Source organism: Chelon labrosus, assembly GCF_963514085.1.
Source record: "Chelon labrosus genome assembly, chromosome: 11".
NCBI lineage: Eukaryota > Metazoa > Chordata > Actinopteri > Mugiliformes > Mugilidae > Chelon > Chelon labrosus.
This window is the reverse complement of record NC_140344.1, coordinates 9,960,487-9,977,865: the sequence shown is the minus strand read 5'-3', so window position 1 is coordinate 9,977,865 and position 17,379 is coordinate 9,960,487. Positions and strand designations below refer to the sequence as shown.

At 39.1% G+C, this 17,379-nt stretch overlaps 1 protein-coding gene across 2 annotated transcripts; it reads right to left on the bottom strand.

The window, feature by feature from the left end:
• Positions 1 to 1,571: 1,571 nt before the first annotated feature.
• parvg (parvin, gamma) lies at positions 1,572 to 17,170 on the bottom strand. Of its 2 annotated transcripts, XM_084554889.1 has the most exons (13): positions 17,009 to 17,170; positions 16,157 to 16,314; positions 15,075 to 15,139; positions 14,348 to 14,450; positions 14,047 to 14,190; positions 11,984 to 12,099; positions 11,824 to 11,879; positions 11,704 to 11,738; positions 11,528 to 11,589; positions 10,074 to 10,142; positions 9,838 to 9,939; positions 8,481 to 8,553; positions 1,572 to 5,373 (listed from the first exon to the last, which is right to left on the bottom strand). In XM_084554889.1, the coding sequence occupies exons 2-13, from the start codon at positions 16,218 to 16,220 to the stop codon at positions 5,300 to 5,302; spliced, it is 963 nt and encodes a 320-aa protein (XP_084411015.1). In that variant the 5' UTR covers positions 16,221 to 16,314; positions 17,009 to 17,170; the 3' UTR covers positions 1,572 to 5,299. The 2 variants fall into 2 exon arrangements, with proteins under 2 accessions (XP_084411015.1, XP_084411014.1); XM_084554888.1 differs by lacking the exon at positions 1,572 to 5,373 and having other exon boundaries at positions 8,122 to 8,553.
• Between the last annotated feature and the right edge of the window lie 209 nt (positions 17,171 to 17,379).

Below are 17,379 nucleotides of genomic sequence, written 5' to 3'. Positions count from 1 at the left end.
GAGATCCCTTTCCTTTGATATATGTTATCCTTTACAATGTTTTAATCTCTTTATCCAGTGGCTCCAGAGCCTTTTGTTTTATAGCACCTCCAAATGAAACAGTTTATTTAGAACCAGTCACCACCACATGATGCATATACAGGCCAATTATTCAACATACAGCTCTGGCTGCAGTATTTTTTCGAATGTTCTCATGTATATAGTGTATGATGCCAGAAGAAAATCATAAGGAAGAACAACAATAACTTAAGACAAAACTAAAACCACAATGGACAGAAAAATACTTCCATTACATTTGGCTCAATGCAAAGTATCAGTTGCTGAGGTAAACACGTGCTGATGTAAACCTTACCTAAACAGCAGCAGAATAACCACCTGTTTGTTTATTTTTTCTTCAAAGTGATCTTGCTCCCTTGGCTCTGTTCTCCTTTTCATGCACACAGAGATGCAATGCATCTGTTCGCTGTGACAAGTGAGGCAGATATTACTCATGTTTCCTGTCAACATGTTGGCTGGAGTCCGACAACTATTTGTCCGCTGGCTTTCAGAGAGGCAGCATTTGTTTTCCTCAAAATCAGTTTATGAGAAATCCTCTGCTGTGATGACTCCATGCATTAAATATTACCACAGTAAGCTTTGGAAATATTATTTTTTATATTATACATTTCTACTATATTCTCAGCCCTTAGTCCTACTATACAGTACCTGTTATAGTGTTGAAGAGGTCATGGCTAGAGTCACTGATGGTGATGTGTGTAAGAAGAAGGTGTTGTCACTGGAGCAGAACAGGTTTAATCCTTTAAACATTTACCCTAGAATTTATCCTTGTTTATATTGATGGATTAGAAAGTGGTGTCAGGCTAAGCTGTGACCTTTACTTTGATATATACACAGTGGCCAAAAGGCATTAATCGTTCTTGACTTTCTATCACGTTGTTGGGTGTCACACAGATCATCACAATTGCATGTCAAAGGCACCAGTGTTTAAACATACCTGCAGAGAGGGGCTTGTGATCCATCCATTTTGTCACAGTATCAAACAAAACACAGTATAACAGAGCCGTCATAAGTTCAGTAAGGGATATGCTCCTATTCCTCTATGCTAAATATAGGTTTTACCTGCTGTCATTCTCTGCACTTTCCCTTTTTGTTAAAATCACTTCTCTTGTCTAATGGTCTTATTCATCCTTTTAACACCAGTTTCTAGATTCAAGATGCCTCTTTCCTTTCTCCTATCTTAATCTGGGACTCTGTTCTATGATGCTGCTCCCCAACATATTTTATAAGGTGAGCACATTTCACAATTTCACATTTCCCCCTTACATGCCTGGTTGTTTACCTTCTTGTTCTTGTCTTATTTTGTTGGACTGCACCTACAGCACCATTAGGAACTGATACATTATTATTGTTAGCTAATTTTATACAATGTAAAGCATGTATCATAAAATGGTACTCGTTGCTCTGGAAACATCCACATGATGTTGAATGATTCATTAATGCAACTCAAGGAAGACATGAATACATGTGAATCTATTAAAAGACTTTTATTAATTATTATGTATTATATTATGAAGGCATGCACACAGTCACGTCTGAAACAATACTGCTACCTTGCGCCATAAACAAACAAAGGAATCAGATTTTCGTATATATTCATACATATATTTTTGTACATGCTATTTTCAGAAAGGCTTGGTTATCTCAGTACAAACGGCCCTTTTACTACCTTGAATGGATGCTTGAATCAAGCTCTACACCATTTATTTCAGCTAATATTACTTTTTTTTCCTCTAAAAGATATCTGAACTATGGCCCTGCGATAGACTGGCGGCCTGGTGTACCCCAGCCTCTCGCCCGATGACAGCTGGGATAGGCTCCAGGAGACCCCCACGATCCTTAACAGGAATAAGCAGGTACAGAAGATGAATGAATGAATGAATGAATATCTGAACTATAGTCCCCGGTTTAGTCCCTGATCTTTTTCTGTCTGACAACAAAATACACAAACATTTGGCAGGTGAAAACTTACAGTATATTTCAATAAACATGCAGATACTTTTTGAAATTAATACAGAGGCTAAGGAGGTGAAGGGGGGAAATACTTTAAAGCAGGCAGGAGTAACGCTCAGAAGATTTGGTGCCAATCATTGCTGTAAGTTGTTGTTTATACACTATGGATGAGTGGACGTGAGGTACATGTGGCTATGAACATGTTTTCATGTGGTTAGTAAATAACTGGGTTATTTCATTGTTTGGCCAAGTGTGTGTTTTGCTTTATTAAAGGAATACACAATTCATATTTCATCAAGCAAATCTAGTTTACAATCAATCAGTATGAGAAGTTTGAGGGATGTACATTTCAAAAGAGAATAAAAAGCCATTTGGATTTCATAATACACATAACAATAGCCACCAGATGATGAGCAACATACGCCTCACTGCCTCTGCCTCTGCCTCTGGTGTCTCTCGCTATAACGGCAGCTACGTTTCCATCTGACTGCCAAGCAAATTTTATGCAAACTTTTTGAAATGTCAGGGGAAATAAAGTGTGAATTAGGAGCATTTTCCATCATCTTGGTGGAAACAAATAAATTGGCTTCCTGAATGTCAACAAACACATCTGCAGGGGAAACAGGCGGGAATACAAAAAAGTGTGATAATGGTTGTTGTTACTGTTTAGTGAGGTAGAAGTTTCATACATTAACCTCGAGACAAAAACAAATGTATATATATATAAAGATATTACATCGCCACATAAAGCAAAGGACAATTAAATTAATTTTCCCAGTTTTAGCTGACTTTTTAAATTCAGCACTTCACTGGTAAAATGTGCTTTGTTGTAACCGTAGCTATTGTCTGTCTCTCACTACATGCTGCACACGCCAAACAATTGGTTACTTTGAGTTGTGAACAATTCAGTGGAAAAAGAAAGAGGTCACAGACTGTCAGCGGAAACACATGATGAAGCGGAGAAAGAAAATCACTTTATTTGTTGAGAAGCGACAGTCAAAGGGAGGGGAGTGGCATTAGAAAAAAATAGGGCCGGGACTCGATTAAAAAAATTAATCTAATTAATTAGAGGCTTTGTAATTAATTAATCGAAATTAATCGCATTTTAATCGCATATAAATATTTGACCTGAGAACAGTGAGAAGTAATTTTTTTCATATGGATTTTTAGTATACCATTGAATAATGACTATATTTCCCATCCACGGGGCCAACCAAAGCGGTCTCATCAGCTTCTTCTTTCATGTTCACTGTGGTTTGTTGTTGTCTGAAGTAATGAACAGTGTTGCCAACTCCTCAGGAAAGGAAAGTAGCTATTGGCTGTCCTAAAAGTCGCTAGAAGTCGCTAAATGACGTCATCGGCTAATTTGCATAATTTACCTTTTGGATGTAATTGTGATGGACGCTGTATTATTAACGCGCCTCCTTTATCAGGGCTTGGTATTGGCAAAATGACTCTAAAGAGACACTCTGGCACAGTAACTTAAGTTTTCTTTTTTTTTTTTTTAGTTTTCTTAAGTTTGGTTTAGTTTCTAGCCTACAAGTCACAGGCACAGAAGAACATGAGCATTTTTTGCCATAACTAGAATATTTTTAACATTTTTTGTACAAACGGTTTTTACTTGACAAAATTAACAATCTAAATGGATTATTATTTTATTATTTATTTTAGTGTGACAGTGAAGAAACATTTACATCCCGCTCGGTAAACCAGGGCGCGATCAGCGGCAGCTTTGCGCATGCGTCATTCGTTTGCAGTCTGGACGCGGTGGCGTGGTTCTCCCTCTCTGCTCTGACCGCTGCTGCGCGGTGCTACTGTGAGACTGACCGCCTGTGAGTGCTTTGGGATGGGAGAGGGGCTCACGGCAGCACCCGCTGCTTGTTGAGGACACTGGTAATGAACGCTAGTTGGTGCTCCAGTATAATCGGTCCGCCGAAACTCATCCAGTGAGAAACGTTCCGCGGTGCAAAAATAAGTGTGATTAAAATGCGTTAAAAAAAATTAACGCGTTATTTTTGTGTAATTAATTAATCTTAATTAACGCGTTAAAGTCCCGGCCCTAGAAAAAAATGAAAAGTGCCATGTTCCAGCATTGTCAGACTGAAAAAAAAAAAAATGTATACTGAGTAAAAGAAAAAACACCAAGGGGAGTGACAGGGCTATACTGATATCTACCCAAACTAAATGTGCACCAAAACAAAGCAGGCAGCATGTTGTTTAAGTTGTCAATTAAGATTTAATTATCCTCAAACTGTCAATAAGATGTGAGCAAATGATAGCTTTAATATATCACTCGCATGTAAACACTGGCGTTGTTTCTAATGAGCGTGTCGAGTGCTGTTGAGTTGTTGTTATTGTTGAGTGCTGACTCCTATTATTTCTGTTGGATACGATAAAGTTGTAACCATTGAAGCCAATTGCTGAGATCTGAGAAGCGACAATGTCCCCACAAGTCAGACGCGACATGAATGCAAGCAGTTAGATGATCAGACAGGCTGTGAAGGAGCCAGCAGATTCATCAAATGATGTAAGCTGGCACACTTGAATCGCTGTTGTAGCTCTTGGCAAAGGAAACTTTGCAATTTAGGAGGTTTGTCTTTAAACTTTTATTGGATATTTATATATGTTTTGGGTAATAATTTTACTGTCGCCCTTTATTTTCTGTTTGCAAGAGGTTTGAGTTGAGGTTCTGTTTGCATTAATGGACTTGGATCAGGTGCTTCATTCATGTTTTTTCTGTCAGCGACTCAGGTGTAAACAGCCATAGCTGCCTTCACCTCCTCAAACTTTCTCTGCAGTGTCACTTTTGAATTTCTCCTAGAAGGGATCAATAAATGTACATTATATGGCACAAAATGTATTATAATAATATCAAATATCGCATCGTATCGTATCAACATTAAGATAGAATGTAAAGTTCATATACAGTATGTTTTTTGTTATGACACAATGAAAGTAAAAATACACTTTTCAAGCTCTGTTGTGTCTGGTTTCTCTCGTAAATGTATATACAATGATGTGTGCAGAGCTTTGAAGATTTTATATGCAGCCTACTTTCTTTTTCCTACCTATAAAAAAGTTTAAAGAAGTTTCTCTAACTGATTTATCGGTCACTTTTAATAGGTAGACATAAAGACCAAAATTATATCTAGGTTGCATAAATCATCCTTTACATCAGCCAAATTTCTAAATCGCAGTCAACAGCACCCTTCAATAACTGGCCAAACCCTCCAACCAGTCTCGTTTTTTATTTCCAGTTGCTCAGTTCCTCTTCGCATGACGTCCTCTGTCATTTTTCTTTGTGCTTCTTGAACAGCGTGTACAAGACCTTCAAGGTGGCTTTGACGTCCTGGGAGACAATATCTGTCACGACATCCACAGGAGACATACACATTTAGCAGCCGTAAGCCACAGAGACAATGAGAGTGTGAGGACGGTTTTAGCAACATTAGCTAATAACCGTTCTCACAGTCCAACAGGTCATGGATCAGGAGGACTCAAAAAAACAGATGGAAACTTAATCAATACCTGAGATGGGAGCCAAACAAAATTGCTCTCTGTTGTGAGGGGCACTAACTCAATGAATGTGACATAAAGATCGACTCCACCAATTGCTAACCTAATTAATTCACGCAGCACGCTCCCGTTTTAGGCCCTGAGTGCGGGGAATCCTCATTCCATAACAGCAATTATGCCGTTAATTAAAAAGACACTAAAAATAAATTACATTAGCCACTTGCTCCTGCCTTAGATTAATTGTGCCGGTCCTTACATTAACAGTTATCATGTTGAGGATTTATTTTACAGTCAAAGGCTTTACGACTATCAGGCAATACTGTGGGAAAGTTTTAGTGATTATGAGGGGGAGATCTGAGCTAAGGGAGGATACAGAGAGTCTTGTCAATAATGGATCTGCGGGGTGGTGAAGTTGATCCATTTGCTATTGATTGATTCACACACTGAGACAAGCCAGTAACTCATTCTATTGCACTCTTTTACATCAAAGGGCAACAACTAGCAGGCAGCCGACCAGCACCAGGCTGCAAAGAATTTGCTATGAGGAGGAAATAATATGATTCAGCAAAAATAAATGATCCCCTGAATAATAAATATACAACATTATAGGCTATATGTGTGGTAATTGCACTGATCTGTGTGGTACCTCCCCGCACACGTGCACAATAGCTCATCAGTGTCAACATGCGCTGACCCAAGGTGCGTGTTGCAACTACCAAGCTACCTTTGGTGTCCACAGGATTTGTCCGTCACTTCAAACAGCAGATGAACTAAGTATTTCAATGGAATGTATTCGTGATCTGTTTGTGAATGTCCCAGCGACCTCCGTTTCATTGCAGGAAGGAGATCAACTCTTGCAAATCACAGTAGGCTGAAAAGTATATTCGACATAATGTCCCTGCAAACATTTTGGATCAAAGTCAAGCCCGAATATCCTGAAATAGCCACAGAAGCACTGAAAACGTTGCTTCCATATCCAGCACGATGTCTCTGCAAAGTTTTTAGCATTGAATGCAACGGAAAATAAACTAACAGGGTTAACTGTCTTGTTGCATGGAAACAAGCACAGTGCTCCCACGGATTCAGGCATATTGCATTGTTGTTCTTGTGAGAAAAATGTGTAAATGTGTGTTTGATATTCAAACATTACTTAAATGGTCACGGAAAAAGAGCCCACAAACACGGCTGTCATAAAAATGTGACCTGAAAGTAACTGAAATCTTTAGGATAAAGGATGGGCATGCTGGTGGCCTCGTGGTTGTGATTCATACCATGAAGACCTTCGTTGCATGTCATAGCCATGTCTCTTTCTCTCCCCTCATAATTGCTGTCTGTCTCTATACACCCTGACAGCGGAAATATTATATGAAAACTCTTCTGATGAAAGGTCATCACTTGATTACACATTGTAAAATTCACTAAAGCTGCCATAATTAAAATTAGTCAATCAAAAAAAGAAAATGATTAAAAAGAAAGACATATTTAAAGTAAATGAATTGCTTCTGGAATGTTTGGTCAGGTAAAACAGGACATGTGAGGACATCTGCTTGGGCTCGATTAAGTAATTTGGAGATCAAAAGATGAATCAGCAAAATAAAAAGCAGATTCATTTTGAAATTAATTGTTTGTCATCACCCTGAAATTCAGGACACGAGAGGACACGATGTTAAATCAATAAATACCTTCCATGGTATCAGGGGTAATCTACAGACGTCTATCTGTCCATTATCTCTAAGCTCCTGTAGATTATAACAAAAGGTTGGGGACTAGCCCACCTCACTGGGTGAGAGGCAGGGTACACCTTGGACAAGTCTCCAGTCAATCACAGGGTTAACACAGAGAACATTTATACTCACATGCACACGTACGCCCAGTTAAAAATCACTAATTAACCTAACATGCATGTCTCTGGACTGTGGGAGGAAGCCGGAGCCCCTGGAGAAATCTACGGTTTCATTATTTGCATTTCTTTGTAATACTGTCTTTTACTCTTATCAAATCAGGCATTTATAACAATAGTAGAGGTACATAAACGTATATCATGCCAGAAACTGTTACCATCAGTTAAATCTTTATCTAAACATTTGATTCATTTTACGTATGAACCTACTCTAACCTTCTACCACCAGGGAGAAAACAGAATTTTCCAACTATATAAAAAAAATGCAGACTAGAAAATCTGCTTATAACAAAGCTTTGGTTGACTACTCAGGTGGCCATCATTGGGCCACAGTGTGTTATTTTTACACTTGCAAATCTGATAACAGGTAGTTTCAAGTTGGAACTGACAAACTTTGAAACTAAATTTCACAATGGGTCTTACAGTGGATAGATAGAATCTGAATATTTCTGTGATGTGGAAGCAGCAGCGCTCATGAATGCAGATAACGTACTTTCCTGCAGACAAACGCACACAGCAGACATAACCATAGCGCCGAGGTTAAATCCCTGTGTCTATCAGCGGACTCCAGAGAGACATCATCCCCTTGAGACTGTTTCCCCCCACTGCTCCTCTTTAAATGAATGATGATGGCCTCGGACTAAGCCAATCATCCGCAGTGATACTCATAGAGACACGAGTCACAGTCATTCATATTCCGCGAGCAATTCCGTCTTTCCCTCCAAAGCGCTGCCAGACCCTCCTCACTGCACGGTGCAGTGGAGATTAACTCAAGACTACCGTAGCGATCCCCCTCCTCGCCTGGCATACAGACAGATTTTGGCACCTCCCTGCCATTCAGATAAATGCCCTTGATAGAAGATATCATCTGAATTAGTTTGACATTTCTGTCTTGGGGCTCCAGAGTGTTTTTGTTACATTGTTTTGCTCAGAGGCCTTCTGGTTTTATTTTTTTCCCATCCTCCGTGCCTGGCATTTTAATTTGAGTAAATCTGTTGTAAACAAGTCAACAAATGTGTTTTGTTTTGTGTGAAGCAAGCGGATTTTCCCTCACCTTGTGGGTCAACACTGGACATCTCCAGGCCTGTATCGTACAGGATGTCCAAGGCCAAGGTCACGTTATGAAGCTAGAGGTCAAAGAGAAACAAAAAAACAAAAGTTACACACCACACTTTTATCACAAGGAAGAAACTTTATATCAGTTGTACAAAGTTGTATTGTATGTCAAAACCACCTGTATTTACTGACATATCTGCAACTAAAACCAGCATCTGACATGCATTATGCAAAATAAATTTTCAGCAGTGGACTGTAGCAACAGGAAGTATTTTTACTCAAGTACTGTGTATAACTGCAGTTTTAAGATGCTTGACCTTAACTTGAGTATTTCCGTTTTATAATACTCTCTAGTTCTAGTCCACTACATTCACATACTGTATGTACTGAGTTCTCTACTTTGCTGCATTTATCCAACATCATTAAAATCAAATTCATGGTTGCATGTAAATCTAAATTATTGATTACTTAAACGTATATACAGTAAAGTAAAGTAAGTAAAGTATATACATATCACTACTGAAGCGCTAATTTGCTTAAATTATTTTCCATATACTTTTATTAGGGGCCTTATTTCACGAATACAGTAACTGTTTATTGCAGATAAACTCATGTCACTGACAGACTGTGGATAATCTCCGCTAGGTATTTCAAGTAAAATTCAGAATTGTAGTTCACCACATTTAAAGCAGTTTTAAATGTTGATGCCTTCTCAGTTGTGTAGACAGTTGCACATTTCAACGTTTACAGTTTTAAGAGGGCAATAAAATGAACCAGTATGTATTAATGTTGTGTTTGTATATAGCTGTGTATTTTCCATTAAGTCACAGCTGTATCTGTGTAATATATTTGAATTTAAAGTGGTCAAGGATTGTAAAACATTTTCAGCACAATATCTAAATCATTTATGTTATACAACTTTTTGATAGAAAACCTGTGATATTTTATATCACTTTGTTTATGGGCAGATTTCATTAGAAGTCAGCCTGACAGAGTAGCAATTATGTATATACTCTGTAAAATATAAATTTTTATCATATTATGGTTTGGGGTCCAGTCTTAGTACTGTAGTTCATTATCATCTGTGCTCTTATGGACATTGGATATGAAGCCATTTGTGTACATTTAAATTTTGATGAAATGTTAGTGAAACCATATAAATTCAGACCATTTCTGTTTTAAAGAGATGATTTTTGATGAATAACAACAACCCAAATGAAACGCACATAATTTGTGGGCATCTGCAGGCAGGAAGATGATATACTAATAGGTGTTGTCTATCAGCTTTTGTCTTTATCACCACCCTGGGGAAGCATTAAATGTGTCATGAATCCAAAATTGAATTCATACTGTACCATCTCCGAGTCATTGACAGGGGTCAGGTTGAAGTCACAGAGCGGGATGAAGAAGCCTTCCAACTGTCCAATCAGCAGCAGCAGAATTACCCCATCAGCAAACTGGACAGAACACACACAGGACGTTGGAGCATGTCCATGAACGGAAATATAATCTCCCGGGAGGTAATGAGTCAGTCTGTTTCTATCACAGGAGAGCATGTAAACACTAGAGGACAGAGTCCCACTGTTCATACCTGTTTGTCCATATCAGTCACCTGCAGACCCATAGTCGCCAGATTCTGGTTGACAAAATGTAAGATGGCCTGAAAATGGAAAAAATCAGTGGTGAGATAGTTTGAAATACTGATAACTTGAAATATCAGCTAAATAAATTGACCTTTTCAAGCTGACATTTGAAGTATCATTCCAATGTATCTTCATCAAAACCTGACACTTTAGTTTGTCACAGCCAGAATGAATGATTATAATATGAAGGATTATGGAATAGATGCATTTTATTTCCCTGTTGATTAGTCAATTAATAGATTACAACTGAATTATTAATGATAACTGCTTGAGTCAACCAAGCAACAAGGAAGCATGCAAAATAATGGCATATTGCTCACCATGTCCTTCAGCCTGTTAGCATATGCGGCCGTTAAACACAAAATACAGCTCAGGCTGACGGGAAATGTAGCTTAAATAAAAGTACTGAATCAATCATAAGTAAGATCTGATGGAGACAGCAGATAGTCAATAGTCAGAAGGTCACCAAAGCCATTACAGTTCGTCCTGAGTGGAACACAAGTGTACACTGATCAGGTATAACATTATGACCACCTTCCTAATATTGTGAATGTCTCCCTTGTACCTCCAAAACAGATGTGACTCATCAGAGAATGGACACGGGTGTCTGGTAACAGAATATTGTTAGTGGGGGCCTTTGGGTCCTATGGGTTGAGGGGAGGGGGCTCTGTGGATCATCCCACAGATTGATCAGTTTGGGATCTAGTGAATTTGGAGGCCAGGTCAACACCTTGTGCTGTTCTTCATGTTTGTTTGTTTTTTGTTTTTCCTAAACTGTTTATGTGTGTGTGTGTGTCTGTGTCAGGCTGCATCCTGCTGGGGATGGCTGCTGCCATCAAGGAGTGTCATTGCTATGGGGTGGGGGTGTCTGGTCTGGTCTAGGTGGGTGGTACGTGTCTAAGTAACATCCACATGAATGCCAGGTCCAAAAGTTTCCCAGTAGCACGTTGAATTGTTATTAACTTTTCCTACCAGTAGTTTTAATGTTGGGCCTGATCGGTGTATGTAGCAACATTGAGTGACATTTCATGTAATAGATATTAAAAACGTGACTATAAAAACTACAATATCTGGATTACTAAAGTCAGTAGGTACATCCTCTGGGAAACCTGAATGTCCAATACTGCCATACAACTAGCTGAATATATTTCTGGTTGCAACTTTTTTTGCAACATTTCTGCTCCTTCACATGCATTGTTAACTGAAAATCTCGAATATCTTGCAACTGTACGTGAGCGTGATCATTTGTAATACATCAAAACACATCTGTTGCAGATTTGTTATGTAACTATGTTTACTGTAGGTTTATTATTATAAGGCAACAATCACAGTGTATAATCACGCAAGAGTCAACACCTTCAACTATCTCAGCACTTCTCCTCCTGTCCTTGTCATACTATACCTTCTTCACAGTGTTGACCTTGTGAGCCTCAAGTTGCAGCAGTTGCTCGATGGGGTCTTCCCCTGGGTGACCAGACAGCCAGAAAAAAAATAAAAAAACGTGTTAGTAGACTGCAGTGCTGCTTGGATGACATTCAAGATGTCTCATCAGCTCAACCTCTGACTGCTCTCACTCACTCTCAGTATTGCTGGAAGAGTCTGAAGCAGCGTCTCTGTTGAAAAAAGCCAAGGCATATGAGGTGAACCTTAAGTTTTTCTCACATTCATTGAGTCACACCGGACAGACATCTATCTCACCTTTCCTTTGTCAGGAGTTCCGTCTGCACATCTGATTTGATGCCACTTTTGCTGACCTAGATGGAAATGAAACCGAACAACAAGTGAGCGGCAATTCCACAAGGTGTGTTTGAGACAGATATGGAGCACAAAAGGTGCTAACACTTGAGCTGAGACTCACTTCCACAACTACAACTTCAACCTTCACATTAGGTGGCAAATCCAGTTCAGGCTGGAAACATCTCACCATGGCAACCAGCAGATGAATAGTGGCCAGAAGGTCTTTGTTGTGGATGACTGACAGGCAAACAGGAGAGAACAAAACACACACGCACACAAACACACAACAAAAATCAGTTTCCACTGATGTGACAGAATTCACTGCCACCCAGTACGGAAACTAAGAAAGGATGTAACGATCCTGGATGCATGACGAATTGATAGATAAGTGTAGAATTTAATTCAAACTAAATACATTAAATATATTTTCATGAAATAAAACAATGTATTCTGTGTATCTATATGTGTTTGCTTTCATGAAGAACCACTTTATTGCGTTAAGAGCAACTTTATGAGGACATCAATCTATTTGAGCTGGTAAGAACACAAAGTTATTCTCACCATGTTAGCCAGCGTTGCTAATTTTAATTTAATCAGCCTCATTGTTTGATGTTCATTCTCCTAGTGCTGCATCAGAGCTTTATTAAGTGCCGGCGGCTGCTTCACATTAAAAGCATTCAACTGGAAAAACATGGGGAGCTTTTATTGTGAAGTAGTGGCATGACGTGCCATCATTTTTTTTTATCACAGAAGTTACAGATGATTGTGATTCTTTATTAATAATGGATTTACAAAAAAAGACATGAGCATATCTGGCAGTTTTAAATATTTCAGGGAGTAATGGAAAAAGTGGTTCTCTGTGTTAGCCCTGCGATAGACTGGTGACCTGTCCTGGGTGTACTCTGCCTCTTGCCCGATGACAGCTGGGATAGGCTCCAGCCCCCCTGCGACCCTTAACAGGACAAGCGGTTACAGAAGATGAATGAATGAATGAATGAATGAATGAGTAATGGAAAAAAGTATGCAACGGATTCCAAAATTAAATTCTGGTGTTCCATGCTATTTAGCATACCTAACTGTACGTAAGATTTTTTATTATATCTGAATCAAGCGGAAACCTCTGGGGCTGAAAAAAAAAAAGCATGACATTCCCATAGTTATCCAAGTCAAAATGCCCAAATTTACACAGACAAAAAGATGTTTTCAACCTGGCACAAAAAACTATTTTGGTTTCTACAGCTAATTTCCCTATTCGTTACAAAGGCACCAAGGCTGCTAGCTAGCGAGCTCCAACCACATTCTACCTCTCTAACTACATTTGAACTACTGCTGAAGTGCAGGAGTCATGTGCTGGCAAGATGGTGACAGAAGGTACAACTATACTGAGCATCAAAACTGCTCTTCAGCAATCCTTTAAGTGACATCATCTACAGTCAATTATCTGAAGCATTTACCAAAAAAGAATAGTAGGTGGCACAATAACAATTTCTGCAGAAGTACTACAGTATGCGTACTGGACACTACAGCAACAAAAACAGATGAGGTCACCAGCTTGAATTCCAGGACCAATAGGAAGAAATGTCCAAGGGTGGAGTGAATGAGCAGCACTATCCTCCCAGCACCCATGGTTGAAGTGCAAGGTACCCGACCCCCTGAGCTTAATGGAGCACTACACACGGCCTCTGTACGAATGGATGGTTCAAATTCACAGAATAAATTTCCTGTGTAACATAGGACAACAAGTTATCTTCTTCTTCTTATCACAGAAACAAGCTTTCTATTGGCAAAGAGGCTCTCAGGAAGTGACATAATAGTCACCTGGTAACCACTGAAAACAAACATACATACATATTACAGTTTTTTCATACTCATATTTAAGAGGTGAGATTTAAAAAAATAAAATAAAATTGCAAAAGAAAATCAAGTGCATTCAATTTGCACAGCATGGCCTTTCTGTGCTTCCATAGCCCAGCACTACCAAATAATCCACTGACCGCTGATTGAAACAAACCTCAAAAATGTCTGCAAATGTGATCTCGGCTAAAATCCCTCACAGTTGGTGTAAGCTTATATGGCACCCTTGAGCTAGCACCAAATCCTGCTGTAATGTGCAGCCGGTGCCAGAAGAGAACATTTGTTCACTTGTTGCTTTGTTATTGAAGCCCAGTCAGCCGCATGACTCACGTTTGATGTTCCATTTTGTCTGACTGCTGTCCTGCAGGCCCAGTCTCTTGTCCAGCTCCTCCAGGACCACTTCCAGCTTGCGGATCTGAGCTATGCTCGTCAGCGCAATCTCCTCCACATTCAAGTTCACACCGGCCAACCTGGCTGGAGTAAACAGGACATTATAATGTGTAAGGTCAGAGTCAGATTTTACAAATCGTGGGTTTTAGGCAAAACATTTGTTATTTTTTTTTATCTTCAAATTCAAAATATCATTAACTCTAAGTATGATTGATGGAGTATAAAATATGTATTAACTCACACAGCATGTGATGAAGAACCAGTCCATCAAACAGATCCTCCTCCAGACTCTGAATCACTATGTGCTCCGGTTTCAAAGTCTTATTGATCCAATTAACCAATGTCTACCAAGACACAATTCATCACCCAGTCAGACTAATCAAATACTTTCATCTTCTGCCATGCATTTTTCTTTTTCCAATATGGCAGATGAAAAAAATCAACATGGAACATTGTTTTTAAAATTCCCATAATCAATTTTCAGAGATGAAATGTTCCTAAAGTAGATGGAAATGCTGACAGATACAAAGCACAGTCCAAAAACATAAATGATAAATCACTTGTTTTCCTCCTCAATCTAAGGCATGTCAGCTTTACTTAGATTCACCATTTGCATTTGAAACACTCGAGGCCGCCGTCCTTATCTATAACAATGTGTTTCAAAAATCGGATTGAGCAGACTCTGTCGGCTCCTCGCAGCGACACCCTGATCCTTCTCCCTTCACCTCTTATAATTACGCTCATTAAAATTTCACTGATCCTTCCACCTCTCTCCCTGCTCTTTACCCAGATATTATTCATGCTCTTTACGGCACATGTACGGAGAACATTATGGAGATGTATTTTCTGTGTTTTACAGTCCTCTAAAGTCACACGGAGGTGTCTAGCATCCGTGGTGGTTGGGGACAAGTTTAAATAATGAATAGAAGATAGAGATTCAGACAAACATCTACTGTATATGTTCTTACCTCCTTTAGCTGTTCAAGTTTGGGGTCTTTTAAAGATGTTGGCTGAATGACTTTCCTCTTTTCTCCTGTGTGAATATAAAAAATACATTGAATTGATCAGACTGGATTTTCTTCACAATTTACTCACATTTACAGTTACTTTATAATTTATTTGAATATTTAGTTGTATTTATGTTTTTTGTTTCTTTATATATTTGACAATTCCTCACTGTGTTTCATCGACCCTTTTATGAATAAACACCACTTATGGATATATGGATGCCTTAAGATTAGAAGATTCCTTCAAGTTGTATGGTTTGTCCCGTCCATTGCACTAAACATTTTGTCTGTACATTAGTTGTCTTTGTCAGTCTAACATTATTAGAAGAAAATCAGTTCGCTTTGGCATCTTTAGGCTTATTGTTTTGGTTTTATGGTCAACTTCAGCTCAGAAAAGAATTGATTCCAGGTGCAGTCAGTGGCTCTCAGAAAATAACTTCTGATAAATCCCCATAATGATATGATGTGCAGAAAGTAAGAGGTTAGAAAGTGTACATGTTTGAGGATTTAACTGCTAAAACGTAAAATATTTAAGACGGCGGAGACCAAAAAAGAGCCCAAAAGCAAGTGAATATTGCATTGTTTACTATATTGTAAAAAAAAAAAAAAAAAAAACTGTGTTCAATATAAAAAACTCCAGAACACAAACAACAGTCTGGGAGTAGAATCTAATATGGTAATTAATAGCAATAGAGAGTGGGGAAAAAACAAAGCTAAAAGTGTTTTAAATTAATAGATTCAACTTCACGGTCATTCTGGAGACTGTCGTTTGTGGTGCTGGTTAACTGCACTGTATTAAACTGAGAAGTGTTTCTAATATTTCATCTAGCCCACTTACCACATGTTGATGAGGGTAGACTAAATATTTGAAATAGGCCCTGCCTGTGATGTAACATTGACATTGCAGCGTGCTGTGCACAATGGTTCGCTGTGTGATTCACAAGGCAAAACATACCACACAAAATCTAGGCTGACCGAAACTCACTGATTTAACAGGAGAAACTATGAGAGGATGTCTACCAGTTTACTAAATGTACACATACCCTGAAAGGAGTCAACATCCACAGCATCTTCCTCTTTGTAATTGTCAAACATTTCGGCCTCCATTGCGCCTCCTCAAGGTGATAGATTCACTTCCGTGGGCCAGTCAACCAAAACCTGCAGAAGAGTCAGGTGCGCTAAAACACCTGCAGAAGGAGAGCTGAAATAGAGCAGAAACACTGTCTCCATCAACATGTTTTAGAGAAAGTCTCTTTCTCTGCAGAGACTCAATAAGTGTCCTTGACCACAATGATCAACTTTCAGCCTCTGTTGGGGACTGACCAGCAGTGGAAAATGCTGATTGTATTGCTGAATGGAAATCTTGTACCTTTGAGTGTCTTCCTATCACTTACAAAGAAAAACAGCCTGGAGTTCAGTTATAACTACAATGCAGGTTTAGAGCAGAGTAATGAAAACGATTTTATCTGACTGAGAAAGTTTCTAAAAACACAGAGGAGCTCAGACTCCATCTGATGGTCAAAAACGTGTAGGGTGAGGAAAGGAATATATTAAGCTTCTTCACTTCCTTCTTTACTATTTTCAGTGGCACAGTCAGCAGATTAACACCAATAGATCCCTGCTCATTGGCATAGCTGTATATCTCCCACTGAACATTTTGTACTGTTTGGTCTGAGACAAAGCACGCCAAACACTTGAACCACCACGTTCCGATAAAGCAGACGTAACCTGGAACGTGTCAAACTGTTGTTTCCTGGATCTGGAGTACAGAAAAGCCTCGGTGAGCAACTTCTCTTTCACCGTATGTTTTATGTGTGTGTGGCTTCCAGTTCCTGAGGTTGGCAGTAACTTTCAAACAAGGTCATAAACAAGAAGTCTTTTTTGAGTAAGCTTACCTTCAGCTCTCGAAGTGCGACTCGACACAATCGGGCGACTTCTGCTGAATTGAGTTTCCTGACTGAAGGCAACACCACAAACTGTCAAAACAGCGATGTGAGAAGTGGAGAGGTGCTCTCAATCTGAATGAAGGCTCTTGTGAATTCTATCAAAAGGCTTGACTGCACTCAATTTGAAACCGTGGCTTTAAAAGAAAATAACATGTCACGGGGTCAAAAGGGAAGACAAGCACAAATGAGAAGAAGGTGGCACTTCCCCTTTCTGTCACTGGCTTTGCAGCAGAGCGTGTTTCTGATGAGGGCGTTTATGTTCTGTGTCACGATCTGTGTTTGAGCCGGTAATAATAAATACGTGTCGACTGGGAGAGAAC

What these genes read in the sequence shown, in the direction of transcription:
- parvg (XM_084554888.1), bottom strand. Translation starts at nt 16,220, where the DNA reads ATGGAGGCCGAAATGTTTGACAATTACAAAGAGGAAGATGCTGTGGAT. An exon ending in GGATGTTGACTCCTTTCAGG is followed by an intron (nt 15,140 to 16,156) that starts GTATGTGTACAT and finishes ATATTCACACAG; the next exon opens with GAGAAAAGAGGAAAGTCATT. An exon ending in AGGTCAACACTGTGAAGAAG is followed by an intron (nt 10,143 to 11,527) that starts GTATAGTATGAC and finishes TTCCATTTTCAG; the next exon opens with GCCATCTTACATTTTGTCAA.